The following is an 18,199-nucleotide window of genomic DNA, read 5'->3' as shown; positions in this document are numbered from 1 at the left end:
AACGGTCTCATATTCAAGTAATGTGCAGATTGAATGCCCCGTCACTGACCAGGCACGCTAACCTGGAAACATGAAGCTGCACATTACTTGAATATGAAACCATTCTGAAGCAAATAATTTTCACACAACAATAGATATAATGTACTCTTAAATGAATCCCACAAGGATTGGAACAATCATCCTCCAGCATTCCCACTGATTCCCACTGATTCCCACTGATCAGTTACTAGCCATCCCCTTTAAACGTATAGACAACATAGTATTATACACATAAAATGCAGTCAAATACACACAAAAACAGTAAACACACTGGAACTAAACATCCCAGCTCTTTACTGGATAATAATCTTACAGTAAAGCCTATTTACGATCATGATAATAATCATGATAAAGGCAGTGATAGCTTTTCTCACATTATTACACCTTTCTGTCGCTTTTACTCAAGATGTCCTTTCTGAAATTTGCTTTCTATTAAAATACACAAATTATTTACATTAAATAAGCCAGTTCGGAGATAGCTCATGTGCACATGGGTACAAAATTAATGACCTTTCATTTTTCTCAGTTAGTTAGGCACTTCACTCAATTCAAAGCGACATAGTGCAGAACTTGCCGAACATAGCAATTTATTGAACTCGTATTCTAACAAAGAACGAACCTGTGTATATGAAGTGCCCAGAATGGTTCGTCAATCAACACTTTGGGAAACATCCATTTCATTGTGCTGTTTTGAATACATTAACAAACTTCTTTTTTTCTCTATTAACATTGCCAAATACCAGGCTAGCTGTCAGGTGGATGCACTGGCAGATTTATATGGATTTCATGAATAACCATAACATTACAAATGCTTACCTCAGTGAAATTAAAAACCAACCCGTCTCTCGGTACGAATGACCTTTATCTGCTTATGCTCAAACTGGAACCCCAAATTGGCTTATTATAGGTCTACAGCCTTTGTCACTTTACTTATGGATTAGCATAACTGTAGAAAAACAATCAACGGTATTAAAAATTATTTGTATATTACAGTTGTGTAAAAATCATTTTGTTCATTAATATACAAACTGAACGCTTGTTAATGATTAAGTCATAGACCTTCCATGGTTATACAGATCATTGCAATCACATTGCATGATAAAGGTAAAGAGCCATGCATAATTATATCCTACTTCTATACAGGTTTGTGTTTGTATCATTTCATAAACATACATCAACGGTATACTATGTATAGGGTCGTGTTTGTTTATATCTAATATGCTCGGTCAGAGCAATTAAATAAATACATATTCGAAAATAAGTATAAGAATTAACTTCATATAGCGTCAATATCATGAATGCCCATGTATTGTTCAAAACGCATGTCTGACTGAACAAATTAGTTGTGTTACTGCAAAGATAGCAATCACAATGCATGACAAAGATGAATAACCCTGCATAACTTTTGCGTTTTATAATTCGTAAACATGTTGTATAAACTTGTTCGTTTATGATGATGATAATTTCTATCTTATATGCTCGGTCAAAGCAATTAAATGAATACAGGAATAAAAGTATAAGAACAGACTTTACCTATACTAATATAGGGCCTACTGAATACATATTGTTCAAAAGGTATAATCTGATTGAATAATTTAGTCGATATTAAAACAATAATGTGTGCGTACATCGAGATGAAAAAAAAACATGTACACTTTGCTTCATAGATATTTTATTGCAATCGTAAAGATGATATTTTTTTTCTTGACAGACAGAAAACTTAAGAAAATAGAGAGAGAGAGAGAGAGAGAGAGAGAACTTAAAAGCTTTACGTGCGGTTTGCCAGACGTGATTTTGCAATTCATTTTGTTTGCCTGATATCTACCTGCACAATAATGTCATTGCATTAATATCTACTTTGAAGAGAAAGGGGAAATCGAAGGACAATATGTTATTTCAAATATGGAAAGAGTGAATTACATCAGATTCTCTGACCACGATCGACAGTTGAATTTATACAGCACGAAATAAAGTAACCGGAACTGAATGATAATAAAATAAATCATCCTGGCACCGTGGCCCTCTCGTCTCATGTTTTTATGGCACAAAAAGCTTTTACCCAATTTTCTTCTGCATTATTTCACTTTAAATTGCAATATTCATCCCTATACAATCAATAACCAGAAACGCTGAGATTTTTCAAAAATCTGTGTTTTATCTACGTCCGGTCATGAAATATAGAATTCAGTAACAGACGATATTAATAAAGCTACCATTTTCAATGTATTCAAACGTAAACTTCTTGAGAATTTTACACAAAATTACCATCATAACTTCTAAACATGGTTGGCTGGCATTCTTTCATCTAATGGTTATAATTCACTTTGTTTCTGTTGTTCCTCTGTAATGTAAATGTAGAATTCGTGTGTCATTGCTGATTTTTTTTTTGTGTGTGTGTGTGTGTGTGTGTGTTTTGGTTCTCTACTTACGTCTGTATATTTGTTCATCTCTTTGTATAACAAAACATGAAAATGATTACCACCAAAGATAATGGTATGTTTTCATTGTTTTTGGGTGTCGGCCAGATTTTAAAGAAATTTTTAATTCGTCGAAGGTTGCTTCCCTTCAGCTTATTGTATTCCATATATCCACCTTCATGCTGTGCTTTGTTTGTCATTGATTATCAGTGTCATTCTTTGGCATTTTTATGCAGAACAAATAAATTCAATTCAATTCAATATCAGTACCTGGTAACGCTATCCAGGATAACGGTATTGGCAGGGAATTCTGGCAGAACAAAGTCAACACTGAAAATGCTACCCTGAGTAAAGAAGAGCATAATTAATATTATTATCGTTATCATTATTGTTGTTGTTACAGCCTGAATTCTAAAGTCCAATACATTTACCGACATTCATTTATGATTAATTTCTTCATTTCAAAACGGGAGTGTAACTCTGCATAAGCTGTTTCCCATGGTTCCGTCCATAGAAATCATAACAATTAAAGATTTCAAAGTACAAACGAAACAACACAAATAATAAAGTTAAAAGTATAAAAACATATACAGAACAAATTCCCCCAAAGAAAAAAAAAGTGCACAATTCAATCATAAACACGAAATAATGATAAGAATACGCAAGTATTATAGAATGGGTTGAAATTAAATATCAAAAATGAAAACAACGAAGAATAATGCTATAACGGAACATCATATAATTAACACAAAACACCAAACACTCAAGATTCGTTACCAAGTACAAGCACAAATAAATGTTCATTATATCAGTGAACATTCCATGTGGAGAGTATATTTAAATAGACGCTCACATGCATAATACACAATTTTCGTATACATATTAAGAGTCACATATACATAACTAGAAACACAGACCTAAGATTAATATTTCGAAAGTATTACCTATAAGATTAAGATTACACATTACTTTCAAGTTAATTTTTAACGAATTTCGAACATGGACCCCACGGTAAGAACGACTTCTGGGCATTAAACTCTTATCTGTTGGACCAATGTTGAGATCAGGATTTATTCAAACATGCACAAGTTGATCCTCTTATCAAACAATCAGGCTTAGATTCAGAATTATTGAGAAGCTATACAGACCAACAACAAGGCTTGCAAAGTTAAAAGTAGACCGAGCATGTGCCAATCAAATACCAAATCAATCAAATCAATGAAATCAATGGAATCAGATGAGTTGAAGTGTTAAGATAGGCATGATAATTATTCATTTACAATGACCTAAGGTACTTCTTGCTTCGGACAGGGGTCTAGAGAATGTACGTGTAGGTGCAAACATTTGTATACAGTGTATTATCTAAATGAAAATATATTTTTTTAAAATTTCAACACAGTTTGGCAGTTTTGCATCACACTCTACAGTGTGAAGTGAAACAGATATAGTGGATTATTTGTTGGAGAATATGCATGATAAGGAATATCTTATATAGGAGCAAATTTGCGTAAAGAAAAAAATGGCGTTCGATGTTATTCCTTACAATTACATACCTAAAAAATACAATATTTTGGAATTTCAAGTTGTGAGTATGATTGATTTATATGTCATTTTCATGAAAGAATGCACTGTGTATCTTTCAGACCAAATACAAATCACATGTTGTTATGTAATCACGGGTCTAAGGGTCTATTCTGGACCCTATGATTTCTTGATTGTACATTAATGTTAGTTTGAAATTGAAATTTTCAATCGTGAAATTTAATTCTCTTATGTATACATATGCGGATGATACAGCATTGCTTACAAATGGTCTCATTTAAAAAAAAAAAATCCAATAAAACCTTTAGTTATTCTAATGTGATTAAAAGAGGAATGGTTAAAAAGCAATAGTGTGTTTTTGTATTGTGAGCAAACTAACGTAACGCTTTGGTCTAAAACGAAAATTGAAAAACAAAGTATCAATAATAAAGTAAACGATATATTAGAAAGTACTGATACCGTTAAATACCCGGCGGGGTATCAGATTCACAGTCTCTGTAGAACAAACATGGATACACGTAGTATAAGCAATCGAACGTTTTCGCCATATAACAGATCACTACCAAAAACAAAGTGTTGATCAATTTGTATATTGCTCTCATATTACCTAATGTGCAAAAGATTTAAAGGATGCAGTATAACGTACATGCTTGATTAGTGCTGGTTATACACCCCATATGTTCTTTGCTTTGAACATTAATTTGACTCTCTGTTTAAGAAAACAAAATCAAACCCTGTTTGAGAGAGAATTAAATCACGATGGTCAGTGATGTGAGATAGACCTCTCCTTTCCTTTCACCTTTCTTATATGTTATCTCTACGCAAGCTATCCCTCTCTCCCGTAAGGAAATAAATTAAGCAGAAGTACTTTTGCGCCATTCATTGTATATCGATGAAACCTTCTGTTACATATTGTAAAACCAACGGAGATACAAGTACTTTGTAATTAACACAATATGTTAATAACATATGTTATGAAAAATATGTTAACAATTAATGTGTGCACACAAGTACATGTATGCCGTGCATGTACAACGATAATGCAGGAAACAATAAATCAAATTAACTCAAACAAACTCAAATCAACTCAACAATATTGCATAGTCACCTTACACGTCATAAGGTGTTCCCTGCCTATTTCAGCCCTTTGGTTATTTCTGTAAATATAACACGCATCGTTTTAAGTCGATTAAGCGGAGTACCCGATTAAGTGGTACCCGATTAAGTATTGTATTAACTAATGCCTGTACAGTGACGGGGCGATCGTTACATCAACGATCGCCCCGTCATTGTACAGGTATATGCTAACCGGGAAACATTGAACTGCACATTACTTGAATATGAGACCATTCTGAAGCAAATAATTCTCACACAGCAATAGATATATACGTATACTCTAAAATGAACCCCACAAGGATTGGAACAATCATCCCCAGCATTCCCACTGATCAGTTACTAGCTTTCCCCTTTAAAAGATTGTATGGACGTTCTAGACGGTTCTCAAAGGTTTTCTGGGCGTCTACACAACCTTTTGAATATTCTTAAAAGATTTTACTGACGTCTAAACTGTCCAAAAGGTTTTCTGCAGGTCTTTAAAAAAAGTTTTTTATTGCTTTTTTAAACATAAAAAAAAAACGTTTTTATAACTTCCATTTGAAACATTTCAATACGTCGAAACACTTCCAGAAAAAAGACGTTCTGAAAACGTTTTGATATAACGTCCAAATAACGAACTTGGAACGTTTCAAGAACGTTCAGAAAACGTCAAAATGAAAGCAAATGATGGAAGCATTAATGTGTACACGAGAAATGCAAAAGTAGGGGATTGATTTTCTGTTGACTGCAAAAGCTATTCTACGTTTCATCCCCCACTAGAGTGAATATCTGTTGAATTATAGATCTTATCCATTTATTTACAACTGTGGCAATGGCGGGAAAAAAACACACCACCATACTCCATGTTCCTTCCTGTTCATGGAATACAAAGAATCATAAAATGTAGCGCAGATACTTCCATGTAGTGTGGAATAAAACATGAAGTCATCCATTTTGATTTATAGTTGGGGAACTTCCTGTCTTTTTAAAGGTATGAATAATTGACATCTATAGTATTTTGTTGATGAGGGGGCTTTTTCACGTTGTGATGAGGCTTACAAATCTGGCAATAATGTTTGAGTCCATCCATAGTATTGCATTTCATTTTAATGATAATGATAAAGGGGAGAGTCCTTGAAGTTATAATTGATCATGTTCATGTTAAAATAAATAAGTATCTTATTTTTCTTCCAATAGCCAGGAAATCATGACTTTTACGGGGATTATCGAAATATAAAAAGATGTGACATAATTATATTCAAATCAAAGGTTGAAATGTGAGGTATAGGCCTACTCATCAACTTTTTCCAGTTTGCGTCAATATTTTGCGTTCGCTCCATATTGTACTTTAGAATGCAAAACTGTGCAATTTCAAAATCACATAACGTTCTTTCATGTCGATTAATGTTAATGAAACTTGTTAGATTTTATTCATCTGATATTACTTTATTATTTCTTTAATTTTGTCTTAATCAAGGTGTTGACGGCACTTTAATAACTGTATGATATTTGGTTTGGTTTGGTTTGGTTTGGATTTATTTTATTTCTGCATACTCTTTCTCTAAACACAATGACAAATGAAAAGAAAATTATGCAGAGTATGCACAAAAAAGAGAGTGAAACATACAAATCAATACAAGAAAAAATGTAAGTTTCTTAACAACATCATATCTAATAACATGTATGAATTAAAGGAACATCTTTAGGCAAGCCGTATTCATATGTGAACAAAGAAATACAGTGGACCGTTATCAAAAGCAGAGCTTGACATGGATGAGGCCCTATCTTATATACGAATATATTAAAACACCAATAAACCAACACATGAAGCTCTTAATCTTAACGTTGTATACCGAACACGTATTCCTAAAACAAATAAATAAATATAAAAAAAAAATGACAGCGTGTTCTAAAGAAGAAGAGGAAAAAAGATTCAGGATTTTGATTGTTATCGTCATTTTTAACCATTCAAAGGTTAGTACAACAGAGCAATATAACACATTTGTTGTGAAAACTTAACTTCTTACATAACACGGAATATTCTCAAAGTTACGATTTAAGGTATTCCACGTTTTCTTACTGATTGATTGACTGATTCACTTTTTGGTCAACAATCGGGATTCTTGATACTTTGGACATTACAACAATTCATTAAATACATTCAAATACACAGAACAACATTATAGAAACTGTAGGCTTACAAACAAACATTTAACACTAGGTTCTCACAGATGTTTGATGTTCGTTATTCCGAAGGTTCAAGAATCCGAAAATAAAAGAAGGTTCAGTATTCTGAAGGTTCGTTTATTCGACATTAATTAAGAGAAGAAAATGACTCACGCAAGTGGGAGAACTGCACCAGATATCAGATTCTACTGGCCATATGCAGAGTTATTACTACAAATAACGCTTTCTTCATAAATTCATGTTCATGCTCCGTGATGTAAAAATTCATAAAATTCCTAACATAAATAATGAGTGTTATTTGATTTCATGTATTAGATTTCGACACAAATAATACATTATTGTATTTGAAACACATACAGCCAGATATCAATAAATAAGTAACATGTACTTTTTAAAAAAAAATTCAGTATAACTATAGACACTTTACATAATATTTCATGACACAAAATGAATTTAAATCAGTCTAGGACCATATAGAGTGCGTTACATTCATTCTGGACGATTAAGATTATGTGTAGGGGAACCTACCGAAAAGCAGATGCTTGTGGGGGTAGTTCTGCAGAAAAAAAAAAAAAAATCTGACACAATCCCTCACACATGCGCACACACACACTACACGCACCTGGACAAGTGTGATAATTCATGTAGTGGAAACAATTCTAATTGTTACACGACTTGTATTGGTGTTTTTTGATGGGTTCCTGCCTCCTGGACGCGGCACTGCTTTGCAGTCTGCAAGAGCGGTGATATCCACTTTCATCTCTGTCGTTTCTTCGGCACCTCTGCTTTCTTCTGTTTCTTTGTTCTTATTCTTCTTCTTTTTATTCTCCTTTTTGCTGCTTGTTCTTCTTGTTCTTCTTCTCTTTCATCTTCGTTTTTGTAATTTTTCTTCTCTTCTCTTATCTTCTTAGGAATTATATCGCAGCTGAGAGATGAGTTTTCAAATAGAGCGTGCAGTCAATCGAAGTTCGATTATTCGTCTATCATAAAAGACATTCACAAAGATGACGACATTGTGTCAAACAAAAAATAAATCATGAGAGTATACAAAAGTGACAGATAGGGCCTATATCATGCTATGATTTTCAATTTCATAAATGGATGGTTTGCATAGTATGTATAGGCCCCTATGTGCTATAGGTAAAAACTTTGAAAAAGTTTGAATTTACTGATTTTTGCTGCGTTGCAACCAGAAAGACGCACTTAGTTTTCACGAATGAAAATTGTAGGAAGAAGCGACCAATGGTGTTTAACCGCAGCAAACCATTTCGCATATGATTGGTAAAATAGGCCTTCAAAAGAAGCACATGGTTCGGGAAATAAAAAAATCATATTAAACGAAAACATGCACATTTGTGTATCGATTAGAAAAAAATATAAGAATGAAGAACAGAGGGCCCGAATCTATATGAGATTCTTTCTTTCTCTCTCTCTCTCTCTCTTTCTTACTGCATCAATGAAACACTAACAATGAACAGTAATATTGATCTAAAAATTCAGCACAAAACCACCACCACCACCAAAAAAAAAAAGAGAAAAAGAAGTGGTTTCTGCCACGTATGACTGGTTAAGAAAACAACAATAATTTATGTACTGCAACTCACGCGTTGAATTCAAGCGAAATTCATGATAATCATCAAATTGGACAATCGGCACAACCGTTTTTACCCGATAGTTTCCGTGTCAATGAGTCAAATGTGCACAAAAGTCACACACATAGCTAGAGACATCATCGGACAAAACTGGTTGACAGTACATGGCCGTATGGCGAATGACTAACATGTTTGGACTTTAATTTACCGGTATAAGTTTTCTCTCACGCGAATTCGACTATACGTAGTTCACTGTATAATACAGTAGTATAATTTACATGGTTTGATTACCGCACTCTGTCTGCTACATCACATCAAGGAGGTATAAGGCCTGGCTCACCTATAGTACTTATACCATACTTAAACGATCACACAAAACATAATATCGTCTCATAACCATGGGTAGACTTGTTCTATTTAAAACACCGTTACTTATGTCGGCCATAGCTGGGGGGGGGGGGAGGAGGAGGGGGAGGGGGTACTTCCAAAATAAAAACAACAGATGCTTCAATGGGATATGCAATGAATCAGGTGTATTTTAACGCCGCAGTGTATAAAACATTGTTGCATCATGACTCTGACTCATACACCCCCCTTATGTCTGGAATAGACATTGGAAAAAACAGAAAAAAAAACTGCACCCAAACCGAACAGCTCTACACAGTACACCCTGCACTCCGGCTCTGCGGTGTAGTACATGACATACGCGGAACGTTGTTAATGCATTTATTATTTAGTGTTCTGTCAAGAGGCGTTCTGATTGGTTCACAAAAGTCTAGCAACCTACTCAGCCTCTTTTCGATACCTCAGTCACTGGTATACCGAGACCATAAATCCGCTCATCTGTATATTCCACAGTCAAGCTCAATGATGGTCACTTCATTCGCTGCACGATAATTTCTTGCGAACTATAACCAGGACTATCGACTGGCTTCGGCAGAGACTTGGTCAGAAGTATTCCATAAAAAACAATTTGTACGTGAGAAAAGCCGGTCTTCCAAACCGGTTTCAAACTTTTAGAGATTATAGTTATATTACGGTAAGCAATGACAGAATACAGTATTATTCTGACATTAATTGGCTCACATGACGCGAAAAAAACAAAACTGATACCCTTTTAGACGAGAATCAAGAAGCAGGCGGGATTCTTTGATAAAAAGATATTATGTCTGTCTTTGGATCTCAGTGACAGATTTTGGTTTGGTTTCATCTTCATTTCGTTTCTGCTCCAGTCGGAAAGTGCTTTGACTGACAAAAAAAAATGTTGCTTTCCAAATGATTTTCGTAATCGGAAGAGCCTGTATAAACAATCTCTAGGGACTCATGGATATATGGCTGCTACATGGATCATGTGGATAGGAGGTCACATCACGACTCTAACTTGTGACAAACAGGTTTGTTTGGTAGAAGGCAACCGCTTGGTAAGAACAGAAACCGACAAATCTGTAAGCGGAACATTTTCTTTTCTCTAATAGCCCAGTTATTTTTATCGATGCCATTATACTTCAAATGAACTTGTAGACAAAAATCCTGAGTTACGGTGAGACCTTGAGTTTGCTGAGAACACAATATGGAATTTTCTAACACATCAAGTTTTACACCACAGCACATATATTCCACCCTGATGGAAACGCCCCTCCATCGGTCTCTGATGATTGTCGCTTTCACACCTCTCGTCATCGTCATCGTAATCGGCAACGCTCTAGTCATGCTCGCCATACGAAGGGAACCGACGCTGAGGGAACCACGCTACCTTCTCTTGGCTTGTCTGGCCATAGCGGATCTCTTGGCGGGTCTGGTTGCCATACCTGTAGAAGTCTTCAGCAGAATAGTTCGTAGTCAAGCTACGTGCATTTTGGAAAATGCAGTGTATTTCACAATGTGCTCCTCAATCTTCACTGGGGTATCATTTGTGGTCATCGTACTGGTGAATGTAGACAGATATGTCGCCATAACTCGACCCCTGCGATACGTCTCCATGGTTACATCCAGACGAGTGGTCATGGTGATTGTTGCTGTGTGGGTGGTTAATTTGATGCGCGGTTTCATGCTTACCCTTTCGTTCAGCGGGGTCCAATTCGTAATTACGTATTGCACTTTAGGCATGCAAGAGCCAACAGGAGGAGAGAGCAGAGAGATCAGTAAGTCACTCCGCATATTTGTCGACGTCCTCAACATCATCAGCGCTGTCATTGCCATGATATGCCTCGTCGTCATCTGCAGTTGCAACCTCCGCATCCTCATAATCGCCAAATCCCAGGCGCGGCGAATCCAGAGGGCGGCTCATGACCACCCCATAGGCATCCCTCCTCCGGGACCAAAGTTCAAGCAAGAGGTGAAAGCAATACGCGCTATTCTATTTCTCGTAGTCATCTTCTGCGTCAGCTTATTTTCATCATGGATTTGGTGCGCAGTCCAATATTTCTTTGACGTGAGTCATCTTGCTTTCTTACTCGGAAGCGACATCAGCTTTTTCTTCCTAAACATCAGCTCGGCAGCGAACCCCTTCATCTACAGCACTAAAGATCCGTTCTTTCGGAAGGCGTTTAGGAAGATGTTCCCAGTCTTTTTCAAGTGGCTCGATGGAAACAAAATAAAAGTCGATCTGGAGCAGAATAATCATAATCTCCATTAATTCAGCTTGAAAAAAAAATGTGTAACAGCGCTTGGGGGGGGGGGGTTGTTGAGGGAGGGAGACCTCACGTAAACAACTGATTCAAGCTAAGCAGAGATAACTTAGCCAATTTGTAGCGGCGAGTCATAAATGCGAATTAAAGTGAGTTTCCTGAAAAAGGCACAGGCGATAACTCGTGTAACCCTCTTTATGTAACTCGGGAAAACTCGCGATAACTCAACGTGGATCGGCGCGTATAGTTATAAATCTGTTTGAAGTCTCATGCATGTCCTTAATGTTTGAACATGTAGGCTACAAAAAAAAAAAAAAAGTTTGGTTACTCTTTGCAGCTCGCCACAACCCGTGTTGAACTCGCAATACAGTCGCATTAAGGCCGTGTCACACCTTTCTGGGCAAACCTTGCGTGCGACTTGCGAAGAACAATTTTTACTTCCCGGAGGTCCCCGCACATGACCCGCACATGGCAGTACCTAGCACGTACCTCATCCGTAATTACCTGGAGTTCTTCACCCAAATCCTATTTAACCCCAGCCAAGTTTAGGCCCTGTCGCTTGTTGCATGTGGGGATTTTCCAGCACCCAGGACAATTTTTTGCAGGCGGACAAGGATTTGGGCAGGTTTCGCATGCGTCTTACCTGCTGGACCCGTGCTATTTACGTTCTACTTCTGTGTGACCTGCGTGTCAGGCGCATCGGTTGCGAGTGAGGGGTGACAACTCGGTGAAGGAATCCCGGCAGTCTGAAGGAATGCGAATGCGTGGGATTTACCTGCGAGGTGCTGCCGCTAAGGGAATCCTACTGGCGTTCTGCGTGGACCTCTGCGGGCAATCCCGGAAAAAAAAAAGTTGTGGTTATGCTCAAAACTTGGCTGGGGTAAATCGGACTTGCGTGCGCACCTCCGGGCAACTATACGGGCGAGATACTCGCAAGGTACTGCCAGGTGCGGACCAACTGCTGGGAGATCTGGGTAGCAAAAAAAAAAAAAAAAAAATCCCCGCGAGTCAACCCGCAAGGCTTCCCCAGACACGGTGTGACAATGCCTTGAGCATGCTCAAAACTCGTTCCGGTAGAGTCGCGGAGGCTGGCCCGCAGAGGAGCACGCAGAACATCAGTAAGAGGCCCTTAACGGCATCACCTCGCAGGCAACTCCCACGCAGGTACTTGGCAGCTGTAACGCAGGTACACGTATGTCACTCGTACCTGAAAATGGATTGGTTTCAACGCTCTCACGCAGGTCACACGGAATACACGCAAGTAGCAGGTATATAGCATGCGTCTAGCAGTATTTACCAGTATGGAACTCGCCAACATCCTTGTATGCCTGCAGAAAATTTTCCTGCGTGCTGGAAAATCCCTACTCGCAACAAGCCCGTGTAGCTTACCCGGAAAGATGTAACAGGCCTTTACTCATACACTGAAATCACGCGATTTCTCGCAAGTTGACGGTCTCGATAGCTCGCCATACTGAACACTGCAACACGGTATACTTTCTTTACACTTTTCCAACGGGTATATCCTCGCGAGTTCATGTATATTCACTCATTTTGATTATCCGTTCAGTGGATCATGGTGTTGCTGTAAATTTGCTTGGTTAGTTTCTGTTGTCATTGAATATTTAATGAATTGATTGATTGATTGATTGATCGATTGATTGATTGATATTGATCTGCTCACTGTGTCAGGGTATTACGTGTTACTGTAAATTTGATTGGTTTGTTTCTCTTTTGATTGACTAATGATTGAGTGATTAATTGATAAATAATTGATTGATTGATTGATTGATTAATTAATTGATTGATTAATTGATTGATTGATTGATTGATTGATTAGTTGATTATTTTACTTTATCATACACAATGGTACATTGGATATTACCGTATAACAAAATACACATAAAAGGTACATTCAAATACAAACAAAGACATTACACAAACATGGACTGAAAGTGCCTTGTTAGAGAATAACGAAGTTACAGCAGACCCATTAAATAATCGTGATAAAAGCAGTGATAATCTTTTCTTATCAGGGACTATATTTTGGTATCACTTTACTGTCACCTACACAATGATTCAAACGTCAATAGGCCTATGATAGTAATCTTCCCTACATTAACAAAATAAATAACTAAAAACCTTCCTTGTATTAAGAGCGGTTTTTTTTGACACACTTCATTTTTTTTTTTTCAGGAGAATTATTATGAATGCGCTTTTAAAGTATGAAGTCATGGGCCTTCCACGGTTATAGATTACAGCACTTTTGGTAACCACAATGCATGACATACACAGAGACAGATAGGCCTCTAGTCATATACATTGTATATCCTACTTGTATATACACGTTTGTGTTTGTATCATCTCGTAAACAAGTGAACGGTATATCAAGCATGTTAAATTGTTCTTTTTTTATATGATTTTTTTTTATTCTGTGTCATAACAAAAGAAATAATGGTTAATTTACAGGGAAATCTCGTAACGAAGTTCTCAGGTCCGCTAGTTTTCTTTCGTAATATCGAAATTTTACGAAAGCCGAACATTAAGACATTCATAGATGATATTGTTTTGAGACCTTAATTTTTACCGCATGGTAACGAGATGTTTATACTACAGTACATGTTCTTTATAACGGGATCACTGTATTAGAAAAAAATACTTTAACAAGTGTCCTTATTCTAAATACACTTAAATTGTTCAAAACGCATGTCTGATCGATCAACTTAGTTGATGTAAGAACAACATCCACGCTAGCCCACATTGAGATGAAAAAAACAAACACAGTTTGCTCGACAAAGTTAAGTCTATGCGGCATTATATTTTTATTAGAATAGTATTTCCGTTGAAAGACGAGAAAGAGAGAGAGAGAGAGAGAGAGAGAGAGAGGGGGGGGAATCTTTATCATTGCGGTCAATATACGAGGTATTATTTTGTAAATATTTTCTCCCATCATAATGCACTATTGTATGCGTATGCGGTGTATGCGTAAACACAAGGATTGTTCAAATCAGGTTGTCGCAATCCTCGTTCGAAGAGTATCAAGTTTGCGATCATAGATACCATACACACACCTCATGCGAGCATACAGTTCAGCTCAGTTCAAGTTTGCGTTGATGATGTGCGTTCGCTCAATATCAACTTTAGAATGAAAATATGTTTTTCAAATTTAAATTCATACAACTTTCTTTGTTGTCGATCAACTTTACTGATACTTTAAATTTAGTCTTTGTCTGATGTTACTCTACTATTTTTTATTTAAACTCAATCAGGATGTTGAATGCACTTTTATAATTGTAGTATTTGAAGATTTTGATCGCTAGCTAGAAAGGTAGTCCATCATCCGATAGAGCAAAATAATGCCTTTTAAGCGATACCTTACTTCTTGCATAACAAGGAATTCTTTTAAAGCTGTCATAATTTTTATATTCAAGATGTTCCACATTTTCTTATTGATTGATAGATTGATTGCTTGATTTGCTTTTAGGTCAACCATGGATATTTTTATTCTCGACTGATAAGCAAAAATCAGAAAGAGCTTTCATCAGCTAGATCTAGCGGAGAGAATTTTTCTCGTTTACATGATTTGATTTCATACACAGATGTCAAGCAATATCAAGGTTAATCTGCTCAGTGTATTCTGGCGTACTTCCAAATACACACAAACACATTAAATCACTGGACCTAAAATCCCAGCTCACTACTGGGTAATAACCTTACAGTGAACAGGGGCGGATCCAGGAATTCTGTAAAGGGGGGGGGGGGGGGGGGGGCGTGACTAATATTTCTGGTGCCACTTCCGGGTTTCATTTCATTGTTTTTCTTTTTATTTCTTTTGCTTTTTATGAAAAATAAAGGGGGGGGGGGGGCGTGCGCCTGTTGCGCCCCCCTCTGGATCCGCCACTGGTAAAGCCTATTACCGATAATGATAACAATCATGAGAAAGACAGTGATCAGGTGATAGCTTTACTCACATTATCACACCTTTCTGTCACTTTTACTCAAAATGTCCTTTCTCTAATTTGCTTTCTATTTGATACATTATTTATATATAATTAAAGGACTATAGTCACCCTTCGTCACTTTACTTATGAATTAACATAACTGTCCAAGAACAATCGACGGTAATTAAAATTGTCCGTATATTACAGTTGTGTAAAAACCATTTTGTTCATTAATATACAAACTGAACGCGTGTTATGATAAAGTCACAGACATTCCATGGCTAAAAAGATCATTGCAACTAATGCAATCATAATGCAATCACGATGGTATATGATAAAGATGGATAACCATATACATTATATCGTACTTCTATACAGGTTTTTTTGTTTGTATCATTTCATAAACGTACATCAACGGTATACCATGTATAGGTCGTATTTGTATGCATCTTATATGATCGGTCAGATCAATTAAATGAATACATACTGGGGAAAAAAAGGTATACGACTAAACTTTATAAATTATAGCGTCAATATCATGATTACACATGTATTGTTTAAAACGCATGTGTGACCGAACAACTCAGATGTGTAACTGAACGGTACAGCAATCACAATGCATGACGAAGAGGAATGTCAACGCATAACATTTGCGTTTGTGTCATCTCGTAAGCATGTTGTATAAACTTGTTCGTTTATAATCATGATATCTTATATGCTCGGTAAAAACATTATTAAATGAATACTGGAATATAGGTATAAGAACAAACTTTACCTATACTAATATAGGGCCTACTAAATACATATTGTTTAAAGGTATGTCTGATTGAACAACTAAGTCGATATTAAAACAATAATGTGTGTGTACATCGAGACGAAAAAAAAAACATGTATAAGACTTTGCTTGATAAACGAGTGAAAATGAACATTTTCACTCAAAATTCACTCCAATTCCACTCTAAATACACTTTTTTTTTCCTTTAAGAGTGAATATTTTCACTCAATTTTTTTTTAGAGAGTGGCCCTCTCGCCTCATGTTTTTATGGCACAGAAAGCTTGTACCCAGGCTCTGCTGTATTATTTCACTTTAGATTGCAATATCAATATTTGAAGAGTTTGTTCGCAAAAACCGATAAGTCCATATTTGCCAAATGGAGATATTTGCGATTAAAGGTCAAGAAAAATAAAGAGAATAATAAGAAAATTTTTGCTTCTTTTGACCATAACTTCAAAAATGTACCTTTATATGTAGTGACCAATATATCATTTAAAAGGTATTATTTTGTACTTTATGACAGAGACCGTACTTCAAAATCTTCAAAAATGGACTTATCGGTTTTTGCGAACAAACTCTTCATTTATTCCTACCCAACCAGAAACGCTGAGAATCTTCAAATGCCCAAAGGAAGAACATCATTATTTCAGAAATCTGTGTTTTATGAAGGTCCGCCTATGGAATTTAAGACCAGACGATGTTTGTAAAGCTACCTCTTTTATTCATGTATTCAAACATAAACTGAAGGAGAATTCATACAGAATTATCATTCATAACTTCTCAACATACTTGGCTGGCATTATCTCATCTAATGATTATAATTCACTGTGTTTTTGAACTGCCTCTGTGATGTAAATGTAGTGTTCGTGTATCATTGCTGTAGATTATCTTTTTTTGCTCTGTTCTTACATCTGTTATTTGTTCATGTCTTTGTTTAAAAAAAAAAGAAGATAAGTATGAAAATGATTACCATAAAGGCATTTTTCCAATGTTTACGTGTGTCGGCCAGATTTTAAGGAAACTTCGTTGGCTGCTTCTCTTCAGCTTATCAGATATTATGTAGATATTATGTATTCCTTATATTCCTTTACTCGGTGTTTTGTCATTATTGGTTATCATTGTCATAATTGCTTATCATTGTCATTCTTTGATGTTTTTTTTTTTTTGTGCCGATCAAATAAATTCAATTCAATTCAATATCAGTACCTGTTAACGCTATCCAGGGTAATAATATTGGTAGAGCCTTCTGGCAGTACAGTGTCAACACTGAAAAACCTACCCTGAATAAAGAAGACCATAATTACTATTATATCCGCTATCGTTTTCATGATGATGATTATTATCGTTATCATTATCATTATTGTTGTTCCAACAGCATTAATATTATTGTTAACGTTGATATCAATATTACCATTCATATTAATGCTGTTATTGTTATCATTATTAATATTACTACTACAACTTCTATCCCTTGGAGCATAACACCTGGATTAAAATATTAAAAAGAAGAAACAAAATGAAGTCAGAAATTGTAGGGGAAATTGTTGATAAGTTCCCATAAAAGTGAAGTAAATGATATGACATACGTGGGAGCTAGAAGCAATAAATCGGATTCTAATGCCTCGACGAGTTAACACTTAGATTTTGTCTCTCTTCATGCGTGCTCCGTGATGTAAACATTTCATGAAATCTATGACATGTAGAATTAACACAGGCATGAGCAGGAGAAGAACGAAATCATAATACAGGCTGTTAATATGCTAACAGCAACAGCTACACGCTCTGCCTTATATTGCTGGAGTGAATTGCTGCTGAATTATAAATCTATAATTTAGATTGTGGCAATGGCGGAAAGCAAAAACACTCCTCGTTTCCTGGCCTCCTGTTAATAGAATACCGTGAATCCGAATGTGCAATACATTTACCGACATTCATTCATGATTCATTTCTTCATTTCAACACGGGAAGTGTCACTCTGCATAAGCTG

At 36.1% G+C, this 18,199-nt stretch overlaps 1 protein-coding gene across 1 annotated transcript; it reads left to right on the top strand.

Annotated features, from left to right (window-relative positions):
* Positions 1 to 10,496: 10,496 nt before the first annotated feature.
* Positions 10,497 to 11,507, top strand: LOC139720938 (histamine H2 receptor-like). Its single transcript, XM_071632269.1, has one exon. The coding sequence runs from the start codon at positions 10,497 to 10,499 to the stop codon at positions 11,505 to 11,507; it is 1,011 nt and encodes a 336-aa protein (XP_071488370.1).
* The last annotated feature ends 6,692 nt before the right edge of the window (positions 11,508 to 18,199 follow it).

Source organism: Diadema antillarum, unplaced genomic scaffold (assembly GCF_040938485.1).
Source record: "Diadema antillarum isolate AM-2024a unplaced genomic scaffold, OU_Dant_1.0 scf00000135, whole genome shotgun sequence".
NCBI classification, from domain to species: Eukaryota; Metazoa; Echinodermata; class Echinoidea; order Diadematoida; family Diadematidae; genus Diadema; species Diadema antillarum.
This window is presented reverse-complemented; position numbering and strand designations above follow the sequence as displayed.

What these genes read in the sequence shown, in the direction of transcription:
- LOC139720938 (XM_071632269.1), top strand. Translation starts at nt 10,497, where the DNA reads ATGGAAACGCCCCTCCATCGGTCTCTGATGATTGTCGCTTTCACACCT.